The sequence below is a fragment of the Pelobates fuscus genome, chromosome 6 (genome assembly GCF_036172605.1).
Source record: "Pelobates fuscus isolate aPelFus1 chromosome 6, aPelFus1.pri, whole genome shotgun sequence".
NCBI lineage: Eukaryota > Metazoa > Chordata > Amphibia > Anura > Pelobatidae > Pelobates > Pelobates fuscus.
The window spans coordinates 187,281,696-187,305,397 of NC_086322.1; the positions used below are offsets into that span (position 1 = coordinate 187,281,696).

At 41.4% G+C, this 23,702-nt stretch overlaps 2 protein-coding genes across 2 annotated transcripts in view; one reads left to right on the top strand and one right to left on the bottom strand.

Moving 5' to 3' along the window:
- MTTP (microsomal triglyceride transfer protein) overlaps positions 1-23,702 on the bottom strand; it is a 113,951-nt gene that overhangs the window by 74,481 nt on the left and 15,768 nt on the right. Inside the window, exons 2-3 of the mRNA XM_063458586.1 lie at positions 10,528-10,712; positions 5,101-5,244 (exon numbers count right to left, since the gene is read on the bottom strand). Coding sequence (XP_063314656.1) covers positions 5,101-5,244; positions 10,528-10,712 — 329 coding nt within the window. The remainder of the gene's footprint in view (positions 1-5,100; positions 5,245-10,527; positions 10,713-23,702) is intronic.
- TRMT10A (tRNA methyltransferase 10A) overlaps positions 1-23,702 on the top strand; it is a 158,528-nt gene that overhangs the window by 61,468 nt on the left and 73,358 nt on the right. The gene's annotated exons all lie outside the window — the stretch shown is intronic.

Sequence of the window (23,702 nt, forward strand, 5' to 3'; positions counted from 1 at the left end):
TGTCACTACTCCTCATTCAAGACCTTTCCTGTATGAGAGGTTATTAGTGGGTATATTAGAAGTGATCCCTTCCACTTCCTGTCCAACCGCACACAAAGACACTGGATGAGCTGGGGACAACAATGCGTTTTACACCCTGAATAACTATTATGCAGCTCTGCTTTTAAGCATGAACTACTGAGCACACTGGCCAAGGCCCTAAAAAGACACATTATAAATGATGTAAATAGGCACCTTGTAAACAGGTACCTTCTCTGCCTAGTGCAGGACTCTTTGCTGCCCCGCTTTTGGTAGAACAAATCCAGACACCAGAGCACTGTCTCCAGACAGCACAGCGCCAGCTTATCATTACACATGCTTGTGTTGTGCAGCGGGCAGTAGGACTATGCAGAGAGTGTTTCAGCAGCACTTTGTGTATGGCCCTGTATATTGGGGGCTGGCCAGAGAGGCAGTCATTTAACCTGACGCGTTTGACGGTGGGCTGATATGCCCCTTCAGTGGATGGGCATGTTCACATCCCAGGCTGGGTCCCCTTATTATGGACATCACTAATCACACCAGTTGTGTCAGTGGTAATGCCCCCTAAGTCCTGCTATCTGATGCCCTTGAAGTCGTGCCAACCAATCTGATTGCATATCTCCCAGAGTTGGTAGATATGCTAATGTGAAATCCAGCCCTTTCTCTCACTCATGGAATTTATCTGCTCACATATATTTTCATGAAACTGTTCAAAGTATTGCAGACACATACGTGACAGAGAACATTTTATTGACAGGGTGATGACTGGATCAGGGCAAACAAAATATGTCAACACAGACCCTTGCTACAAATCACTATTTACATACTCCAACATTGCATAGCGTCCTTGTGTGCTATGTGTTGTTAAATGTCTTTCAAAATCTCCTACTGCAATTAGAGAGATATTAAATCCTTTTGTCTAAGGATATTTAGTGTGCACTGGTAGCCTCTGGTCATTTTATGTCCTTTATATCTAGCTGAGACCTGGAAGGGATGTAGTGTAGGGCCAGGAAAATTTATCTTAGGGTCAATAATATATTTCCTGCATTCCACGAAAACAATACAATAACCCACTTGTTTATTATTATTTTATGTTTAATTTAAATGATCAGGCTTGCAGCATCACACAGTACTTCTATTAGTAAGTGTCTTACAGAACCTTGCTGTGTGATTTGTACATCAAGATTATAAAACAATAAACTAGATGCAGATAATTTTTCTTTACCCTGTGTATCCCAGATGTATGTATTTTGCTTATCTCCCAGGGATTATATCACCTTTTAGTGTAGCAGTGGAAATCAATGCTCTTTTACCTAAAATTAACAGATTTGGTTTTTATTTTTTAAAAACACAATGATGAAGAAAATTAATATTGACCTATGATAAATATCAGCTTCCATGACACATTTTGTGTATATGGTCATTTATCATTGGCTTTGTGTCAGTGTTACAAAGTACAGTTTAGATATGGATGAAGTTGTTTAGACATGACAGGTAAATACAAAGTCCTTTAAGTACATCAATCCCATGACAGCAGATAAAATACTTTAGACATAGTCTAGAAAGTTAAATGGATGCTTTTCCTTTCAGATCAATATTTCTGGTTTATAACCTGATATTTTTTTTTTTTTTTTTTAGCAAATATTTAAGGGAAACTATAGTCACCAGCACAACTACTGCTTAATGTAATTGTTCTGATGCATATAGTCAGTTCCTGCAGGCTTTTTGCAGTAAACACAGTCTTTTCAGAGAAAAAGCAGTGTTTACATTATGGCGTAGGGACACCTCCAGTGGCCACTCCTCAGATGGCTACTACAGGCAATTCCTGGGTCAGAACTGCACAGTGGATGACTCAAGACTAAGTGTTGCAGCAACTAAACAAATGTCAGAGGTCTGATGGTATTCATCCATAAGTACTTAAGGAGAAACTTGCACCCAAAATAGTGCTGAATTTGTAAAAACAATACACAAGGATTTGGGAATTGTTATAGCCAACAAACTAGGCAATAATAATAATGACAATGTGAAATGTCAATCAGCAGTTGCTAAGTCCAGTACGGTATTGTCCTGTGTAAAAAGGGACATTCATTCTCGGGAGAATATAATGTTGTCCCATTATAAATCAATGTATAATGCCTGGTGTATATGCCATGCAATTTTGGGCACATGTTCTAAAGAAGGATATTTTGGCACTAGAAAAAGTGCAGAGACAGTCTACAAAACTAAAAAAAGGAATAAAACATATCATTTATAAAGAAAGGTTAACAAATGTAAATCTGTTTACTTTAGAAAAACACCAGGCATTATACAAATATATTCGGTGCAAAAACAAACCATTGTCTGAAAATCTATTCATAAACAGGACTATACTAAATCACGCATTTAGGTCACGCATTTAGACTTTGTCTACGGCAAAGGAAAGGTTCTTTTAACCCCTTAAGGACCAAACTTCTGGAATAAAAGGGAATCATGACATGTCACACATGTCCTGTGTCCTTAAGGGGTTAAAGGAAGAACAATAAGAATGTAGAATCCTCTGCTGGAAGAGGTGGTTGTATCAGAGTTTGTACAGATGTTTAAACAGAAACTGGATGAATACTTGCAAAAAAATGTAATATTAATGGATACCATTTTGAGTTTGTTGGGTAATTGCTTCTTTATCCAAGTAGAGATCTGACTGCCATGCTTAGGGTCACGAAGGATTTTTTCCTAGTTTGTTGTAACTATATAACAAAGCTAATATTGAATTTATAGCAGACATTTATTAAAAATCTGCATTCTTTTCACGGGCAACTCCATTTCTTGTTTGTGGCATTATAGCCATGTCATGTCATGTTGTAAGCAGTATGGACACAGGATCCTGGATAATTAATTGTAAAGTTCTAAACTAAATGAACCTCATGTAAACACAGAGGTAAAAGCTTATGCTACCTGTCTGTACACAAGATTGTAGAGGGGAAGGAATACTTTAGTTTAGTCAGGTTATAGACCTGCTTTAAAATTGGAATTTTAATTATAAATAAATAAAAATGGAAGTGTAAGGTAGGTAAGGTAATACAATGTGAACAGTTTATCACTTCCCTGCAGAGGGACTTGATAGATTAGGGGACTAGGCATGCATATGGCATATGAAATGTAACGTTAAAGGACCACTCTAGGCACCCAGACCACTTCAGTTTAATGAAGTGGTCTGGGTGCCAGGTCCTTCTAGGGTTAACCCATTTTTTCATAAACATAGCAGTTTCAGAGAAACTGCTATGTTTGTGAATGGGTTAAGCCTTCCCCTATTTCCTCTCGTGGCTGTCTCATTGACAGCCGCTAGAGGCGCTTGCGTGATTCTCACTGTGAAAATCACAGTGAGAGCACGCAAGCGTCCATAGGAAAGCATTATGAATGCTTTCCTATGTGACCGGCTGAATGCGCGCGCAGCTCTTGCCGCGAGTGCGCATTCAGCCGACGGGGAGGAGAAGAGGAGGATCGGAGGAGGAGAGCTCTCCGCCCACCGCTGGAAAAAGGTAAGTTTTTACCCCTTTCCCCTTTCCAGAGCCGGGCGGGAGGGGGTCCCTGAGGGTGGGGGCACCCTCAGGGCACTCTAGTGCCAGGAAAACGAGTATGTTTTCCTGGCACTAGAGTGGTCCTTTAAATGTTAGTGATGAGGGAATACAATACATGAGAAGGATATGGGAATAGTTATAGACAAAAACTAGGCAACCACCTCCAAAGTTAATTAGAAGTTGCTAAGGCCAGTGAGGTATTGCCATGGATAAAAATGGGGATTCATTCTCAGCGTAAAAATATAAATATGCCTTTTTATAAATCAATGGTAAGTCCATACCTTGAATATATAATGCAATTTTAGGCACCTGTTCTAAAGAAGGATATTATTAGATACATTAGAAAAAGCACAGAGGTGGGCTACAAAAGTAATAAGTGGAATGGAAGATTTTAGTGGGGCAATGGAGATGTCAACAAGAATGAAGGAGGGGAGGTGATCAACTGTGGGTTGCACCTCTGCTCATTCGTCACTAACATGTCTCATGTCTAATGCCTGAGGCTGCCCAGACAAGTCTCCATGGGACTTCCCATGGTGGGCTGCAGCTGTTGATGCCAGCCACATCATGTCTCCTGGGCAACCAAGACACCAGGGAGATGTGTGTGCTCAGAGTGAGCCGTAGGACTGCCCAGTGATCCAGCTAAGTTTACCAAGTTCCCATAGCAACTCCAAACTTTTAATATGATAAAGGAACAGAGGGTAGTACATGGGCTAAGCAGAGAGTGTGTTGGCTGTGTTAAGGCAACCAAATTAAACCTAGAACAGCTGAGCTTTAATTGCTCAGTTGTTCTGTGCTATTTGCTGTGGACACTTAACTACAATACTGTTCCTGATTTCCTGGTATCTTGGTATCTGACCCCCTGTCTCTACATTGCAGAACCTAGCAGCCTGGATATTTGAATAGTTGACGCTTTGACTGTCTGACCTTGCTACTTGCCTTTCATTTTTGAATTTGTTTACCTTGGACCCTCTCTGCTTCCATTTTACCTCAGGGATTTAATGCTTATTTGAGTTTCACATTATCCAACCATTTGACACTGTTTATTTAAGAAAAATTGTGCCTCAGTGGGGATATTATTACATTATTCAAATATATTGGGGGCCAATACAAACCACTGTGTGGAAATCTATTCATAAACAGGACTATACATCGTAAACAAGGTCACCCTTTAGACTAGACAACAGCAGATTTAGTCTAAGGAAAGGGTTCTTTACAGTGAAAACAATAACAATGTGGAATTACTGCCTGAAGCGGTGGTATTATCAGAGTCTGTACATGTTTTTGGATGAATTATTGCAAAAACAAACTATTGAGGAATATATATATTGTGTAATAGTGTAATAGTTTCAGGATCCAAGGAGAGATCTGGGATGTTGCAAAATTGTAGAGCGCTTCAAATTGGGTGTTTTGCCTTCTTTTGGGTCAACTAAAAAACCAGATGTGAAAAAGGCTGAACTTGATGAATGCAAGTCTTTTTTCAATTTATGTATGTAAATATTATGATTTTACTAATAGCATTTCTTTTTACCTTGCCAAGACTCCATTGCAGGAGGAGTGGCCTTTGCAGGGCGGTCATATAGTTTTCCCCAAATATTTTAGCTGCAGTGGTTCCAGTGAATATATTTTTGTCTTGAGGTCGGTCACTTACACCATCAACTTTAATATTTTTCATCTGAAAACAAAGGATAAATGTAATCATGCTGGAAAAGTGGTTTCACAAATATGATTATTTTCAATACTAATGAAGTGAAGACAATTTAAGAAAGCACAGCACATAAGGGAGAGTTTATTGGAGTGTCAGAATGCAACAAATAAGTTTTGTTCAAAATTTGATTGTGTGTGTGTGTGTGTTGATGGTGATGTGGGGTAATTTCAGATAATTTCAAGAGATTCAAATGGTTATAATAGAGCCCTGTCAGAAATTAGTTTTTCTCCTTAATTTGGATTTCTTTTCAAGTATGTGTTTTTTTATACAAATATAGGTGGTCCACAAAACAAACTATGAAGCGGAGGGGGAGATTTCAATTACTAGTCAGATGGGTTAATGATACTAAAAAATGTAGTGTATTGAATGTCTCTTATTGGGTCTGGATGCAATGGACCTGTAGTTTTAACCCTTTAATGTAAGTTACAGTTTGGGACTGTATTTGTGCAATGCATTTGCATGCCTGTTTTTTATGTGTCACGTTTAAACATTTCATATGAAGGAACACAACTGCAGATTTCTTATAGTTCGAATATTTATTAGGAGTAATTGGTATTGACTTTAATTCCAATATACAGGTACTGTAGCATTAAGTATTAAACGATAAATGAAGTCCACAGTTATATGCACTGTAGCTTTAAGGAGTAAACGGAACTGAAGCAGCAAGAGTCCTTTAGTAGTATTAATTAATTAGATGATAAGAAGTTACAATAGCTGTTCCATAGACTTTAACTGAAGAAAGATAGATGCAGCTAACTGAGACAAGTATGTGTTGAAGTTAGCTGTAACGGTTGGCTTTAACGAAGGACTTTGGAGACAGGAAATAACAGCTTTAGATGCAACGTTTATCAGAGAAGTTTTACTTAGCTTCCGGCTTATAGAACACTGGTTCCCGAGATTCCTCAGAGGCAGATTATCCTGCATGGATAGAGTTCAGCTTTAGCCGTGGATGAGGAGAGGCGAAGGGAACTTGAAGTCTTCTATTCCGGTCCGGTAACAGCAGGTTTTCACAACTAAGTTGCAGCCGGTTCGTGAGTACAGAACGTAGTTCATTAATCCAGCCTCGATCAGCTGGTGCGGTCAGATTAAATAGGGAGACCGGGTCATGAAGGGGTGTGGCTAAGCTCCGTGGAACCAGGAAGTAAGGGGATATTATAGTTAAGGCATGACAGTATCCCCTCCTTAATGAGCAACCTCTGGGTGCTATTGACTTGGTTTAGAAGGGTAGCGTTTGTGAAACTGGGAAACTAATTTGTCAGCATGAACGTCAGAGGAGTTTTCCCATGTATCTTCATCAACTCCATATCCTTTCCATCTGATGAGATATTGTAAGGAGCCACGATGGAACCTTGAATCCAGTATACTTTGAATCTCGTATTCTTCTTCACCCTGGACCAGTATAGGGTCAGGAGAAGTAGTGACATTCCTTTGGAAAGGGTCAGGATGATGAGGCTTCAGCAATGACACATGAAAAACAGGATGTAGCTTTAAAGTAGGTGGAAGTTTCAATTTAACAACATTACGGTTGATAATCGATAGTATTGGAAAAGGACCAAGGAAAAGAGAACTTAACTTCTTTGATGGACGGTTTGTAGAAATGTTCTTTGAGGAAAGCCAGACAAGATCACCGATTTGATAAGAAGGTGAAGGTTGTCGTTTTGTATCAAAAAACTTCTTTTGAGTGGAGGAGGCCAATTCAAGATTGTCATGCAATTTTTTGAATAAAGAGGACATATGAGAGATTTGATTCGAATCGGAGAGATTAGATGAAGAACTTGTCTGAGCAGGAAATGAGGAAGGATGAAATCCATAATTGGATAGAAATGGAGTCATTTTACTGCTGGTATGAAATCTGTCACGTTTAAACATTTCATATGAAGGAACACAACTGCAGATTTCTTATAGTTCGAATATTTATTAGGAGTAATTGGTATTGACTTTAATTCCAATATACAGGTACTGTAGCATTAAGTATTAAACGATAAATGAAGTCCACAGTTATATGCACTGTAGCTTTAAGGAGTAAACGGAACTGAAGCAGCAAGAGTCCTTTAGTAGTATTAATTAATTAGATGATAAGAAGTTACAATAGCTGTTCCATAGACTTTAACTGAAGAAAGATAGATGCAGCTAACTGAGACAAGTATGTGTTGAAGTTAGCTGTAACGGTTGGCTTTAACGAAGGACTTTGGAGACAGGAAATAACAGCTTTAGATGCAACGTTTATCAGAGAAGTTTTACTTAGCTTCCGGCTTATAGAACACTGGTTCCCGAGATTCCTCAGAGGCAGATTATCCTGCATGGATAGAGTTCAGCTTTAGCCGTGGATGAGGAGAGGCGAAGGGAACTTGAAGTCTTCTATTCCGGTCCGGTAACAGCAGGTTTTCACAACTAAGTTGCAGCCGGTTCGTGAGTACAGAACGTAGTTCATTAATCCAGCCTCGATCAGCTGGTGCGGTCAGATTAAATAGGGAGACCGGGTCATGAAGGGGTGTGGCTAAGCTCCGTGGAACCAGGAAGTAAGGGGATATTATAGTTAAGGCATGACAGTATCCCCTCCTTAATGAGCAACCTCTGGGTGCTATTGACTTGGTTTAGAAGGGTAGCGTTTGTGAAACTGGGAAACTAATTTGTCAGCATGAACGTCAGAGGAGTTTTCCCATGTATCTTCATCAACTCCATATCCTTTCCATCTGATGAGATATTGTAAGGAGCCACGATGGAACCTTGAATCCAGTATACTTTGAATCTCGTATTCTTCTTCACCCTGGACCAGTATAGGGTCAGGAGAAGTAGTGACATTCCTTTGGAAAGGGTCAGGATGATGAGGCTTCAGCAATGACACATGAAAAACAGGATGTAGCTTTAAAGTAGGTGGAAGTTTCAATTTAACAACATTACGGTTGATAATCGATAGTATTGGAAAAGGACCAAGGAAAAGAGAACTTAACTTCTTTGATGGACGGTTTGTAGAAATGTTCTTTGAGGAAAGCCAGACAAGATCACCGATTTGATAAGAAGGTGAAGGTTGTCGTTTTGTATCAAAAAACTTCTTTTGAGTGGAGGAGGCCAATTCAAGATTGTCATGCAATTTTTTGAATAAAGAGGACATATGAGAGATTTGATTCGAATCGGAGAGATTAGATGAAGAACTTGTCTGAGCAGGAAATGAGGAAGGATGAAATCCATAATTGGATAGAAATGGAGTCATTTTACTGCTGGTATGAAATCTGTCACGTTTAAACATTTCATATGAAGGAACACAACTGCAGATTTCTTATAGTTCGAATATTTATTAGGAGTAATTGGTATTGACTTTAATTCCAATATACAGGTACTGTAGCATTAAGTATTAAACGATAAATGAAGTCCACAGTTATATGCACTGTAGCTTTAAGGAGTAAACGGAACTGAAGCAGCAAGAGTCCTTTAGTAGTATTAATTAATTAGATGATAAGAAGTTACAATAGCTGTTCCATAGACTTTAACTGAAGAAAGATAGATGCAGCTAACTGAGACAAGTATGTGTTGAAGTTAGCTGTAACGGTTGGCTTTAACGAAGGACTTTGGAGACAGGAAATAACAGCTTTAGATGCAACGTTTATCAGAGAAGTTTTACTTAGCTTCCGGCTTATAGAACACTGGTTCCCGAGATTCCTCAGAGGCAGATTATCCTGCATGGATAGAGTTCAGCTTTAGCCGTGGATGAGGAGAGGCGAAGGGAACTTGAAGTCTTCTATTCCGGTCCGGTAACAGCAGGTTTTCACAACTAAGTTGCAGCCGGTTCGTGAGTACAGAACGTAGTTCATTAATCCAGCCTCGATCAGCTGGTGCGGTCAGATTAAATAGGGAGACCGGGTCATGAAGGGGTGTGGCTAAGCTCCGTGGAACCAGGAAGTAAGGGGATATTATAGTTAAGGCATGACATTATGTATGTGTGTCAGTCTCTTTTTCTTTGATATCTGTTATCAGCAATCTACTGCACAGTTACTGATCTCCTCTCAACCCATCTTCATCCTTGTCCCTCTAATTCACTGTATATCCATTATTCCACCTTATTTACAAACCTGTTTTATATCACTTTGAACATGTTCACATTCTTTATATGCCTATTTACATGCTCACATTTCATTAGAACAAACGTAAAGCCTACAATCGGTCTCTGTACCATTGCATTTAGTACATCCTACTCTGATCCCCTCTGGTGGCGTGGCTTACAGTGCAACCTTCTACTGGGGCACTGACTTGCTGCAATGATCGCATGATAAGTGGAAAAGTAAAGCAAACACAGTGACTTATTAAGAGCTTACTCAAAAGCAACATGTTCTGCATTTAATGTATAAACAAGCATAATAGGCTGCCAACTCATGAATATAAACAGATTAAAAATAAAAAAAGTCAGTTTTCAAGTCATTGCCCCAGGGCAAATCTGTCCGGAGCCCAGCCACTAATATTTCTTTACCAGAAAAAACACACTTATGGTAGCCATTGCTTATTCACTTAAACGCTAGTTCTTAGCACTGGGCAGTGGTGTACCTACATTATTTGATACCTGGGGCAGTTGTCTATTGTACTCTAGAAAATAAAAATATTTGTTGTGTGACACTCAATCAACCTTTGTGCATCTCGTCACTCCACTCACATACATATGTATATTCTGACCTTGCTTTCCATCCCTGTTATCCCCTTTTGGGATTCTCATAATCGCTTACCCTCCTGTTTGCATTCCCTAACCCCTAAATCCCTAATGTATCGTCTAACACACCCTTACTTCGTGTGTATTTCTTATAACCGCCACCTACTAATAATACAGCATGGTCAAAGAGAAACCATGGCACATGATTTGCAAGCTTTTCTGCCTAGTCTGTTAGGGAGCTCTGATCACTATGCAGATTGAGCAGACAGAGAAGCAGGATGTGATACCCCCACACATAATCATGTTGCTGGGAACTTCAATGACAGACCAGGCAGATGGACACGTGGAGTCTATTACCCAGACCACAATTCACCGACTGTGTTGTTGCACCAATTGCTGGCTGACACAAAGTGCATACTGCCCTTACCCTTACTATGATACTGGCCCTGGTGCACTTCAACCCTTTAGAACTTACTCTGAAGGAATCTAGGCTCAAGGCTTTGCAAATTCCTCCCTTGGAATTTCTCTGTAGAGCAGAGTTTGTCGATAAAGAGCAGAATCTTATTAAAAATCTATTCCATTTCTATATTATTTATAATGAATTATAACCTTACCACAATTCTGATGAGCTGATCATCTTTATTATTTGGATTCCTCCATACTAAGTTAACCTCTACATCTGAGGAAATCTTATAGCCCACACTATCTTCAATTAGTCCTCTTGGTTTATTGATCAACACTTCAGTTGTATAGGTGTATTTGTATACTTTGTCATTGTTAAGCCTTGGCCCTGTTTGTACTGTGTTAAAAAAGAAAGGAGGTTAATATATTTAAACACATGCACATAAATAGTTTTGTATCATGTAAAAAAATAAAATGAGAGAGAATAAATATACAATTGTAATAAAAATTTTCAACCTCCATCATTTTGTATTCTGTTCTCTATTTGTGATGCGTGATGATCTCTTCTCTTAACTTTGTGGACCATTCTTTTGACTTAGCCATATTTTTAACATGCATTCAAATGTGACACTCAACAAACCCCTAGCCAGTTCAGATATTTCCAGCTCAAGCACACCTGGTGCATCTAATGAAGCCCTTCATCAGGTATCTTGAGACAACATCTATTTTGCATATGTGTATTGTTGTAAGGGATAAGGGAATAAGAAAATAATTTTGAGACTGAAGAAGTCCATTTAAGTTGCATTTTCACTTGAAACTACTTGAAGCATTTGTTATGTTAAGCTATTTCAATTGCTTTTATTTGCTTTGCTCATTGAAAACTGCTGAAAGTCTATAAATGTTAACAATAAACCTGATTTTCAATGGGGGCTGAATAATTTTGAATACAACTGTATAAAATCCCAGGGTTCCTGTACAGTAAGCATTTGTGAGCTGTGGCTGCGCTGTATATCTTTGAGCAGGGGTTAGGCAACCTTAGTCACCCAAGATTTTGTGAACTACATATACCATAATGCTCTAATAGACATAATGCCAAGCATCAGGGGAGAAAGTCCACAACATCTGGATTGCCAAATGTTGCCTACCTCTGCCTGAGAGTGTCACTAAACTATGTCACTGATTTCATGACTTCAAATGTTAGAAGTAATGCGGCAACTGAAGTTTGCAGATGCCAGAATTTCCATATGCTATAAGCATCCTAACATGACGAAGCAACAAGCTTTTTGCGTACCAAAATCTGGTATTGTTTCTCCTTTTAAAAGTCAGCAAATTCAGAATTAGCCAAGTTGAAGTTTCCAATCTGAAGTTACCAAGTTAGTGAGCATCACTCAATAATAATTTAGTAAATTATTCAAATGCAATCACATGTTTTGCCTTGATTAATAATGTTGTCTTGGGGGGGTGAGGCCTGACCGCCGACAGTATCAGACGTGCTCTGTCTGAGCTCCCGCTTCAGGGCCCAAAAGCCGGCGCAAATTGGAGGTCAACCGCGACTAGCAAGCCACACCGGTGACCATACTGACCCCCAGACGCTGGGGTGAGTGGGGATACCGCCTAGGACCCGGTCTGGCACTGACAGTAACCCAACTGGGGCCCGGAGCTCGTTGGAGCTTGAGCCGGGACGAGACGGCCGCTCTCCTGGGTGTCCGGCCGGCGTCTCGCCCCCCCCCCCCCTGGACCGGGGGGGTCATCACGGTCTGCAAGGGCACCTAACAGCGCACCAACCTGGGCATAAACAACCGCCCTGGCAAGGAACATCCATCGGGCGACAATCCACAAGATGGCCGCCGTACGCCAACCATGGGCGCAATCTACCAGTGCGATCGAGCTGACTGAAGAGGACCATCAGACCACCATGACAGCCTGCCCCAGGTTTAAGTTGGCGGACTATGCTGGGCAGAACAAGGTACAGGCTGCGGGCAAATACCAGGGAGAAATGGGGTATACACAAAACGGGACCCCACTGAACCACCCCTATAAAGCAGACCCACTGGGGCCACCAGACCCTAGAGCTGCCAGCCCCGACAAGCGAAGCCAGAGGGACCGAACACCAAGCCATCCACCCTGCATCCAGCTAGAATTGGCCCACCCTACCAGCCCAGACCTATTATACCACAACTACTGCCATATGCCAACGAACAGCGCAGGATGACTCCACAGCACCACCAGGGCACAAGCGGCACGTACCAAGCAAACACAGGGCTGCGAGAACCACAGGAGAACTGCTCAAATTCTGCTCAACCTGGCGGACTCATGTAACTAAGCCTGCATCCATGGACATTGACTTAAGCTAGTGATTATTAGCCCTAGCGTTGACTCCAACTATGCTCAGCCAGACACACTACCTACAGTACCTACAGCTCATACAGCATGATTTACACATTGTACTAAGCGAGGAACACAATCTAGAATGCCACACTAGCAAACCTTAGGGCTCAGACACCCACTTCAACTAATGAAAAGCGTTACCATAATTAACCCTAATGTAAAGATGCATAGAATGTTATACTTGAGGCATTCCCATAACCTATGAATACATTTCAACTTGAACACTTATGCTTGTTCACTCACTCAGTGCCCAGGGCACATACGTCAGTTAAGATAGCCTAAGTACTAAGCCATAGAGATTCTCTTAACTACTGACAATTATCACTCTACTATTGTTATTTGTTTGTTATTATACTACAAAAAATGTGCAATTCCTACTAATGCCATGCTACTGATATCCTATGTTTGTCTTGCAATGCTTGAGAGAGCTGTTGTGGCATATAAAGCTTGACAGTACACACTTGCACGATAAAAATAAAGAATTAAAACAAAAATAATAATAATGTTGTCTTTAGGGTGGGGTAACATAATCAACAGATTTGTCCTTCCCCTTTTTCTTCTAAGTAGACTTGTATATTTAGAACATCTGCTAAACAGCTTCCGAGTAATGTTTACTGGCCTCCACTCGCCAATGTATGCACATGCACAGTCTATAATTAGATCATGTTACTGTATCCTAAAGATCATTGCAATGCACACATAAGCAATGCAAAGCATTGCATTTCTGTCACCTGCCAAACTCAACATTGATTACATCTATGAACAATTCCATACATAGCTTGTTGACAGTAGAGTTGAACTAATACATTATTTATATTGTTTATATTTGTGTTAAGTTGAAATTGATTTACTATGCCTCGTGAACCTGAGATCTGTGTAATTTATTTTGAATATGAATATGTATCTTCTAGTCATTCATTGATTAGTTGCCTTAATAGAGGGATCTGGCAGTCGAAAACAAATGTTGGAGGCAGAAGATTTAAAATATGTTCATTGTGCATTTGTTTATTTCAGTCTACATCATTTCTGCAAGGCTGTACCATACATATAGAAATAGTGTCATGTAATAGTCAAAAATGTCTGGGCATTCTTATACCCCAGATAAAATACAGAGGGACCCAATTCCTTATTAGTAAATCTCTTTCTCATCTCTCTGTATCTCATCTTTATCCTTTATCTACTATAAAGGATAAATCATGCCCACTGCTCAATTCCCTGCCATTTAGGATTTAAATCATGTTTGGTTTTGTTTATGCACACCTTCCCTGGCTGTGACTGATGCAGCCTGCTTGATAAAAAAAATGGTTTCATTTTCCATCATATGTTAACTTGCTTTAGAAGTTATCTCCTGCTTTGTAAATTGATATTAAAATCCCACACAGGTGGCTCATGTAGAGTCCAGAAGGCTATTAACCGGGCAGAAGACAACTTTTAGATTAAATTGAATGCGCAAAAAACATCTAGAATATCTGGGTTCCTTTTCAGGAAGTGTTTAGGAAAGCCGTGCAAGGCACATATATGGAGGTATGACTGGGGCTGTATAAAAGTGATTTAAGTTCGAAATGGTAGGGAATTGAGCAGTGAGACTACAGGGGCATGATATATACATCAACACTGTTTTATTTTGCTGAAGTTGTTTTGGAGTCTATAGTATCCTTTTACTTAGTCATATTGTTTAAAAATGGTTTGACTTTTTAACAGGTGCCACTCCCCACCTCCACTACCTCAGCCAGAGACCTGGAAGCTCCTGCTTCCAATAGCTCTCCTGAACTAAGCCCCACTGTGCAGCACTGGCTCATTGGTTGAAAGGCCAAACTGATCACTCTCAGACAATAAGCTAAATCTTGCACTTCAGGGTTTAACTCAGGTTGAAGGTTTTCGACTCTGCGACTGTGGTAGTGGAGGAGGTAATCAATGTATGGTGGACCCCAGGTAAGAAGTCAAAGCATTCTAAAACAGTTTGATGACTTATGATAAAGGAGTGTCAGGGCACTTCTGGTTTTAAAAGCACTGCAGAACACTGTAGTAGTTATGGTGCTTGGATTGTTCCTGTAAGAAAGCCTACAGCTGTTAAATCAGTGTGAATTATACCAGCATTAACTTGTCTTATAGGATACCTTTGACATTAGATGTCATTAAAACAAGGTTTTTGAGAGTCGACATATAGAAATTCTGTAGCCCTTAGAAACATAACATAACACTTGCCTGTGGAAACTGCCTGTCAGTACATTAGATAATGTCAGAAGATTGAAACAGCTGTGGATGCAGGGTGTGAGAACAGGAAAATAATTACTTTGGGGGAAAAAAAAGTTTAAATATGTTGCATGCTTAAGTGTATTTACTATCTATCTCCCCATTCTCTTCATATCTCTTTCCCTAACTCCCTCTCTTTGTATGTTTGTTTCTCTCTCTGGTCTAATGGTATTAAAAGGGTCTACTTTTCTCAGCCTAAAGTATGGCATTTTGTTTCAGTGTAGAATATTGCATATTCTGTATATTCCTATTCAAATACATATTAAGGTGTGGCTGAAAAGTCCCTTTCAGAAAATACTTCTCAATTTAATATGGTGGAAAAATGAGAAGCAAAACAGAACACTCTGGCATCAGAAAAATTAACAAAAAGATTGATAAAACCGTTAAGTTGACAAGAAAATGGTCTACATTAAAAAAAAAAAAGAGTGTAAAAGAAGCAGCAGATTAAAAAAACCAAAACATATTTTTTCAAAAATTTCACTAAGAAATGTCAAAATAAAACGTATTGGTCCTACTGGTCCATTAACAGTAGGAGTGTTGTCTTGATTTACAGATTTCCCAAAAGGAGGACTACGCTGAGATAACTATGAGTTAGCGTAATTGCTTTTATGGGTTTACATTTTTACTTTCAACAGAACAAGTAGCTAAATGCTGACTCGAGCAACATATCTGCATGTTTTATTTCTTTCAAAGGCCTTCTACCTTCAGTTACCAACAGAAGAGATCTAATTTTTTTTTTTTTTTTTTTTTTTACTAACAAACTCTATGACCTAATATTTGTATATAAAGTTTGGCTAAAATATGGTGAAAGCTGTAAGTCCTGTTCCTCTGACAAGTATTCCTCATTGTATCACATTGTTGGACAAACACCTAATGACACACACACTCCCCAACATTCCATGTAGAGCCACAATAGGCTGTTAGAATTAAAAAACAGTTTGATGAAAAAAACACGTTATTCATAGATTATATGAACATTATAACTTAAAACACAGGTTAGATTATTTCAAACTTGTATTACTTGTGCTCCTAATACCTAAGCAACTAACAAATAAATATAAGTTAAATGAGAAGTTGAACTGCTTCTATTGTCTAGTAGTTCATTCATTCATTCATTCATTACGTATTGACTAAACAATGATTTAAATTGCATTAAAAATTAAAAGTCAAGATTGCTTATAGTGGATTTAGAAAATGTATCCATATCACCTATTTTTGTATTCATTTTGATGTTTGGTTTGCAATTTACTTTCAGTTTGGTTTTCAGTGACCATACCCCTAAGAGGTTTATTGTGTACATTTCAAATTGCAGTAAATTAGTAAAGTGAAGGTTAAAAATACAAATTTGCAGGGGAAAAAAATCTCCATATTGTAGCCTCAAATGTATCTATGGGTTTAATCAGTCTATGAGATAATCATGTATGTTTGAAAAGATAATACGTCAGATAAGTTATGGTGGAATGCTTCAATAAAGAGGATCTTTGCTAGCTGAAACTCACGTTCCACATTGTTTGCCTTTTTCTGTTTGGAGTTCATGGATTTAATCAGTCACAGTGGAATAATTACATTTAATTAGCTCCCTTTTGAAATGCAGTTCATCCAAAATTCTGAAAATGTCAATTTAGACATTCCTAAATTCGCCCTAAAATTTTAATTTTGGAAGCCCATTATTTCCTTTGGGGAATGAATGAAGGTAGCACTCACAAAGTTACAAAATACAAATTTAGGTTATCTGCTAAAATGCCGAACAATCAAACTTAACTGACGGATGTTTCGTTTTACAAATCTTCTTTCCAAAGACAATTCCACTAACAATACTTCCATTATTTATCCAAAATTTCAATGTAGCCCCACTTAAACAAATATGTGACAAAATGACAAAAAATTATCCGATTCCTAATAACCTTTTGTACACTTCATGTTGTTTAATGTGACATACCTGGTGATGTAATTTAATAATTGCAACTTTTCACAATATAAAATTAATATATATAAATATATATAAAAAAACAAAAACAAAGGGGTTCTATAGTATTAGGAACACAAATCTGTATTCCTAAGAGTATAGTGCCCTCTTGTCCCTCCACCCTCGTAACACCCCTTTGCGGCACATAAAGGGATAAAAAAAAACCTTTAATCACTTACCCGAATCCAGTGCCAATGTTCCTCAGGGCTGGGTCAGCACTCAGCCTCCTGTGGCGTCATCTGACAGGATAACTTAATGTGAATGTGCAGTGAGCGCTGCAAGCTGATTAGGTCTCAATGCTTTCCTAACGCGTTTTCACGGCAGAGCATGATGACATCCAGCATCGTTTAAAAGATTTAGAGTCCTCTAGAATCCTGAAATTGCCTCTAGTGGCTGTCCGATAGACAGACACTTGAGACAGTCTCAGTCCTGCATGATTTAACAGCCACTTGAGACAGTCTTAGTCCTGCATGATTTACATTGCAGGACTCAGTGGGACACTGACACTGCACCCAGACTACTTTAACGAGATGAAGTAGTCTGGGTGCCTATAGTGTTTCCCTTAATCTACTCTGTATCTTACAGTATAACTTTTTATAAATCTCCCACTTTTTATGTCCAATGTTTTCCCATGGCCAATCCTAAACTCACTAATATTGAAAAGATTTGTATGGGCAAACACCCCTTAAATGCCACTTGTCTTCATGCTATACAATACTCATGTGGAACAACCGTTAGAACAATGATTCTATTGATCAATAAAAAAATAGTTTTTCTGGTTCACAAAGATATCTCACTGTGCTTCCCACGTAGAACTGTATAGGAAAATAACATACAAATGGTATATGGTCCCAACTAAATTAACTAGTATAAAAGGAAAAGGAGAAAAAGGATACCTTGGGGGGCTAAAGAGAGGATGGAGACAACGAGTGCCGACAGCACCGAAATATCCGTTCCGTAGAAGTCCCTCAAGGATTTACCCACATCAAGAGTGGCAACTCAAAGGGCTAAATAAAATATAAGCATAAAAATCTCTTTATTCAGTACAATATTGTACTGCACAAAACATGTGAACTTAACATACTTTTTCCACCTGTACTGTGAATGTTTACATGGTGTGTTCAATAAAAACATGGCAACATTTCATTCTTTGTGTTTTATTAGTTTAAGCAGACTGTGATTGTCTATTGTTGTGACTTAGATGATGATCAGTTCACTTTTTATGACCAATTTGTGCAGAAATCCATATCATTCCAAAGGGTTCACATACTTTTTCTTGCAACTGTATTTCCTCTATCTTTAAGTTATTATACATCTCAATTTACTTTAAATAAATTTACTTTAAATACCCCACCGATCTATCCCCATGTAATTCCACCACCACACCTGCTTCAACTGCTATACTGGAGATTTAAAATTGTGTGGTTACAACCACCTGTTACTTTGTTGCTACATATGCTTATTAGTATCTACTCTCCAATCTCAGTTTCTAAAGATACTTTATTAGATTTATTTAAATGGCTATATGGACTACTCTGTATTTGAACAGTATATTAACAGCCATTTGTAAACATAACATACAGGCTACATAGATTCCTTCCTTTTTAAGTCACCAGCATGCTTGTGTTTTGTTTTTTTGTTTTTTCCACATTTCACTTTTATGTTCACTTTTTATGTTATTGTTTGTTGAGTTCACATGTTTTGTGCAGTACAATATAGTTCTGAATAAATAGATTGTAATGCTTATATTTTCTCTAGCCCTTTGAGTTGCCACTCTTGATGTAGGTAAATCCTTGATGGACTTCTAGGGAACGGATATTCGTGTGCTGCCGGCCTTTGTTGTCTCCGTCCTCTCTTTAGCCCCCTGAAATATCCTTTTTCTCCTTTTGATTTATCTGGGTTCACATCCGTTTTTACCCACTCAGTCCTACTTTTGACTTTAGGGTCAAGCTTGTCTTGCCCCTTAGGTCTTTTCTACTTTTTTTTTTGTATAAAAAGGAACTATATATGGGGGCGGGGCCTGAGCTTCATGGCGGCTGGATGTGCCTCGTGTGAGCTCCGTGCTCAACACACTTTCCGAGCCAGCAAAACTTATCCTAGCCAGCCATAAACCTACAACAAACGCCGGAACTCAAAGCAGACAAACCCCAGAAGCCAGCAGAAGTGCCCCGAGCCTGTTGCCCGTGGGTGCAAGAAATGACCATCGGGAGTGAGGCCTAGCAGTATCGCCGGGCGGGTGAGGCGGCCGATCCCCCGACCCGCGCGACCTAGTGCCCTCCCAAGTGAGTTACACAGCCCTGTCCCCCCCCCCTCTGGACCGGTGGGGGAGATCCCGGTCCACCCCAGCTTGTAACGGGCACCCCGTGAAGGCCATCTCACAGCCTTACCTAATCGAGATACTGCCCCAGCAGCCACACATAAGATGGCGGCCCGGCATACCCTGCAAGATAACCACTCCAAGCATCCCGAGCCTGAACCACTGAGCCCAACACAGATCACGCACAGGAGGCTGGATGAAATTTTTAGCCGCTTCTGGGCCGCGCTGGAGGCACGCCAATCAGCGTCTGAGAGCACCGTGAGAGCACAAAGTCCCAGACACCCCCGGCAGAAGCGGTGGAGCGGGCCTTACACAAACCGACTGACCGCCAAGAGCCTCACGGACTCCCCGGAGGCCACAACCAATGGCTGTCCCATACGCCTTCCTAGGCCGAAGACCACACGGAGCAAAACTCCGAGACACCGACCACAACGCCACAGGCTTGGCCGCTGCAGGCGGCGGCAGAACATCCAAGTTCCAGTCGGCGCCCAAAGAAGGGAAGAACCGGCCTCATTGAGACACCGAGTCAGTGGAAAGCTGGTGCGGGCCTTCACAACGACCTGGGGCTGGCGGATGGCCATCAAACACCTGCACCCCGCTGCCACCCCGTGGACCCATCTGGAGGAGAGTGTCACCTTACCTAGCAAGGGCATCGGCTGATCATGGACTCTCGGCCCAAAGGCACTACACGGTTAGACCAGCAGAGATCAAACCGTTCTGCTGAGCAAGCAACCTACTGTATGGACTTAACTGTACTAACGCAGCTAAATTACCCTCACTGAGCCTTACTTGTTTATGTTTGTGCCCGTTCACTTTTGCCCTGCCTATGTTCCATAAGTCTTCAGACAGCTAAGACACAGTAGCCTCACAGGTCTTCACATACCAGACGTATTGATAGGTCTACTCACACTGGCTTGCGTTCATTGCTAACTTGTTTTCACCTCACATACAACACCTAGACGCAACTCTCATTACAGATATCCAGTCAGGAAACTGACTGACCTGCGCTGCTAGCTATTATCCTATTCATTTTATTCACAGAGCAAAGTGTTTTCTTAACCTGAGAACAGCCTACTGTCTACCCATGTCTTACCAAATGCCTAGTTGTTTAACAATTGTCGGGCTGCTACCAATAACCTGTATATTCTCACGAAAAGTTTTAAGTATACAACCATTGGTTCTAACATGAGACTACGGCACATTTTGGTTAAGCAGTCTACATACACCATAGGCCCACTACTACGAGCTTATGCAACCATTCTAGCCTGTATCAGCTCCTAACATGTTATGCCCCCACCGCCTACACTGTTACTTGCGCAGCCCAAATGTTGCAGTAATGATTGTCCCATGCAGTTATGGATATATCAGAAAACTACTTGTTATATAAAAAAAAATGAGGCAGTCGCTTCTTGGAGATGTTACCTACAGCCAGGGCCGGATTAACATAGGGGCTGATGGAGCTGCAGCTCCAGGCCCAGGCCCATGGAATAGGCCCATTGGTTTAAAAAAAAAAAAAAAAAAAAAATTTTTTTTTTTGACATTTTTTTTTTTTTTTTTACACACTACTCTTAGGGTTGCCAGGTATTTCTCATGTATTTCTTAGGGTTGCCAGGTATTTCTTAGAAGTATTTCTCAGGTATTTGAGGCTGCCTAGCCGGTGCCGGTATTGCAGTAATACCGGCAATACAAATGTCTGTCTCAATATAAACATAGATTATTCTGCAATACCAGCGCCGGCCAGTAGGGGTCGCTGTTTGTGTGGAGAGAGGCAGTGATAAGAAGTTACGGCATCTCCCTCCCTGCCTGTCTACTCACTGATCCACGGGGGAGCAGCTCTGCACAGAGAGTCCAGACAGCAGCTCCGAGACATGGGGACGCTGAGACATTGGGACACTGGGCAACATGGGGACCCTGAGCATGGACGTCCGCAGGAATTTTTCCGGGGGGGCATAATTGTAATGACATCCATGCTTGGCCCCTTTTTGACAGTGTCATGAAAGGGAAGGAGCATAGTCATTTTCACATAAAGCAAGGATGAATAGCGTTTTCACAACTATGGTGTCAGGAATATATGTTTGTATTCCTGACACTATAGTGTTCCTTTCATCAAATTACAGGAACATTCTGGTCACCATAACAACTTTATCTAAATGAAAATGCTGTGATGCAAGGAGGCCCCTGGGTGCTCTTTCTTTTGAAGGGGTGAAACCGCTCTCAAATGGTTTACCCCCAAAGGCTTCCTTTAGCTGCAGATCTCCAGGTCCCTCAGTGGTATTCGACTTCTGAAACAGAGTGTCAGAAAGTGCAGATTGACGTGCTGAGTGTTTATTATTTACTGAGTGTCAGGAAACACAGAGGGCCGCTGGGTAGGGGTGCCTCTGATTGGCTAGAGTGGTCAGCTGACACTCTAAGCCAATCGCTAGTTCCCAATTCATAAAAATGTTTTACGTTTTTATGAATGGGGAGCTACTGATTGGCTTAGAGTGCTAGCTGACCCATCTAGCCAATCAGCGGCACCCCTACCCAGCGGCCCTCTGTGTTTCCTGACACTCAGTAAATAAAAGTGAACACATTAACACTGATATTCTTTGTTTTTACCTGGGGAGATGAGAAGGTCCAAAGTTTCCCTGCCAGGCCCAGGTACCAACGCCTTATGATGTGGTGTCCAGAATGAAGTGCTCCAATCTAATTTTCTTCTCCTTTATTTGACACAGTCTTCTTTGTCTTCTGAGACTCCTTCTGCTCCTTTACCTTTCTGCTACTTTCTGCTTATTTTGCGCCCTTCTGCTCCTTTCTCTTTCTGATCCCTTTCTGCTCCTTGATGGCTCTTCCTGCTCCTTGATGGCCCTTCCTGCTTCTTGCAGACCCTTCCTGCTTCTTACTGCCCTTCCTGCTTCTTTCTGCCCCTTCCAGCTTCTTGCAGCCCCTTGCTGATCCTTTCTGTTCCTTCTGATTCTTCCTGTCCCTTCCTGCTCCTTGCTGCCCCTTCCTGCTCCTTGCTGCCCCTTCCTGCTCCTTGCTGCCCCTTCCTGCTCCTTGCAGACCCTTCCTGCTTTTTGCAGACCCTTCCTGCTTTTTGCAGACCCTTCCTACTCCTTTCTGCCCCTTCTTTCTCCTTGCTGCCCCTTCCTACTCCTAGCAGACCCTTACTACTCCTAGCAGACCCCTCCTGCCCCTTGCAGACCCTTTCTACTCCTTGCTGACCCCTCCTGCTCCTTGCTGCCTCTTCCTACTCCATGCTGCCCCTTCCTACTCCATGCTGCCCCTTGCTGACCCCTCCTGCCTCTTGCAGACCCTTTCTACTCCTTGCTGACCCCTCCTGCTCCTTGCTGACCCCTCCTGCTCCTTGCTGCTCCTTCTACTTTACCCTCCTGCTCCTTGAAAACCTTTCGACCCCTTCCTGCTTCTTGCTGTCCCTTTCTATTCCTTGCTGACCCCTCCTGCCCCTTGCAGAACCTTTCTGCTCCTACTTTACCTTCCTCTATGCGGTCTCCCCCACCCCCCATCCCTCACTTACCTGCTCTGTAGGCTGCCTCTGTGCTGCTCCCCTGTGGTTTCAGTCATGAGAGAGAGGCAGGGATAAGCTGTAGCTTCCTGCCTTTCTCCATTCACAGCGCCACCTACTGGCCAGCGCTGGTATCGCACTGTATTCTCACACTAAAATGAAAAATAGCAGCACAAGCTGAAATATCCGGGGGGAGGGGGGAGGCCAAGTACCCCCCTTTACCCCCCCATTTGGACGCCCATGACCCTGAGACACTAGGGACACAGTGGTCCCATGTCTCCCAGTGGCCCCTAGTCTGTGTCCCCATGTCTCCCAGCCACTGTCCCTAGTGTCTCAGTGGCCCCATGTCTCCCAGTGTCCCCATGTCTCTAAGTATCCCCTAGTGTCCTAGTGACATCAGGACACTGGGAGACATGAGGACACAGACTCTAAGGGACACTGGGAGACATGGGGATACAAACACTAGGGGACACTGGGCGACATGGGGACACTGAGAGGCATGGAGACACAGGAAGACATGGGGAGACTGGGCGACTTTGAGACATAGGAGACATGGCAGTGTCCCCATGTCTCCCAGCCAGTGTCCCTAGTATCTCAGTATCCCCATGTGTCCCTGGTGTCTCTCAGTGTCTGTAGTGTGCCAGTGTCCCTAGTGTCTCAGTGTTCCCTAGACTCCCAAAGTCCCCTAGTCTCCCAATGTCTCTGTGTCCCCATGTCTCCTAGTGTCTCAGTGTCCCCTAGTATAAAAGAAAAAATCTCAGGCACTCACTGTGATAGATTTAGGCAGGTTTATTGGACACCGCAACGTTTCAACCTGTACCCAGGTCTTTATCAAGTCTCCAATGTCCCCTATGTATCAGTGTCCCCTATGTATCAGTGTCCCCTATGTATCAGTGTTTCAGTGCCCCATGTCTCTCAGTGCCCCATGTCTCTCAGTGCCCATAGTGTCTCTGTGCCC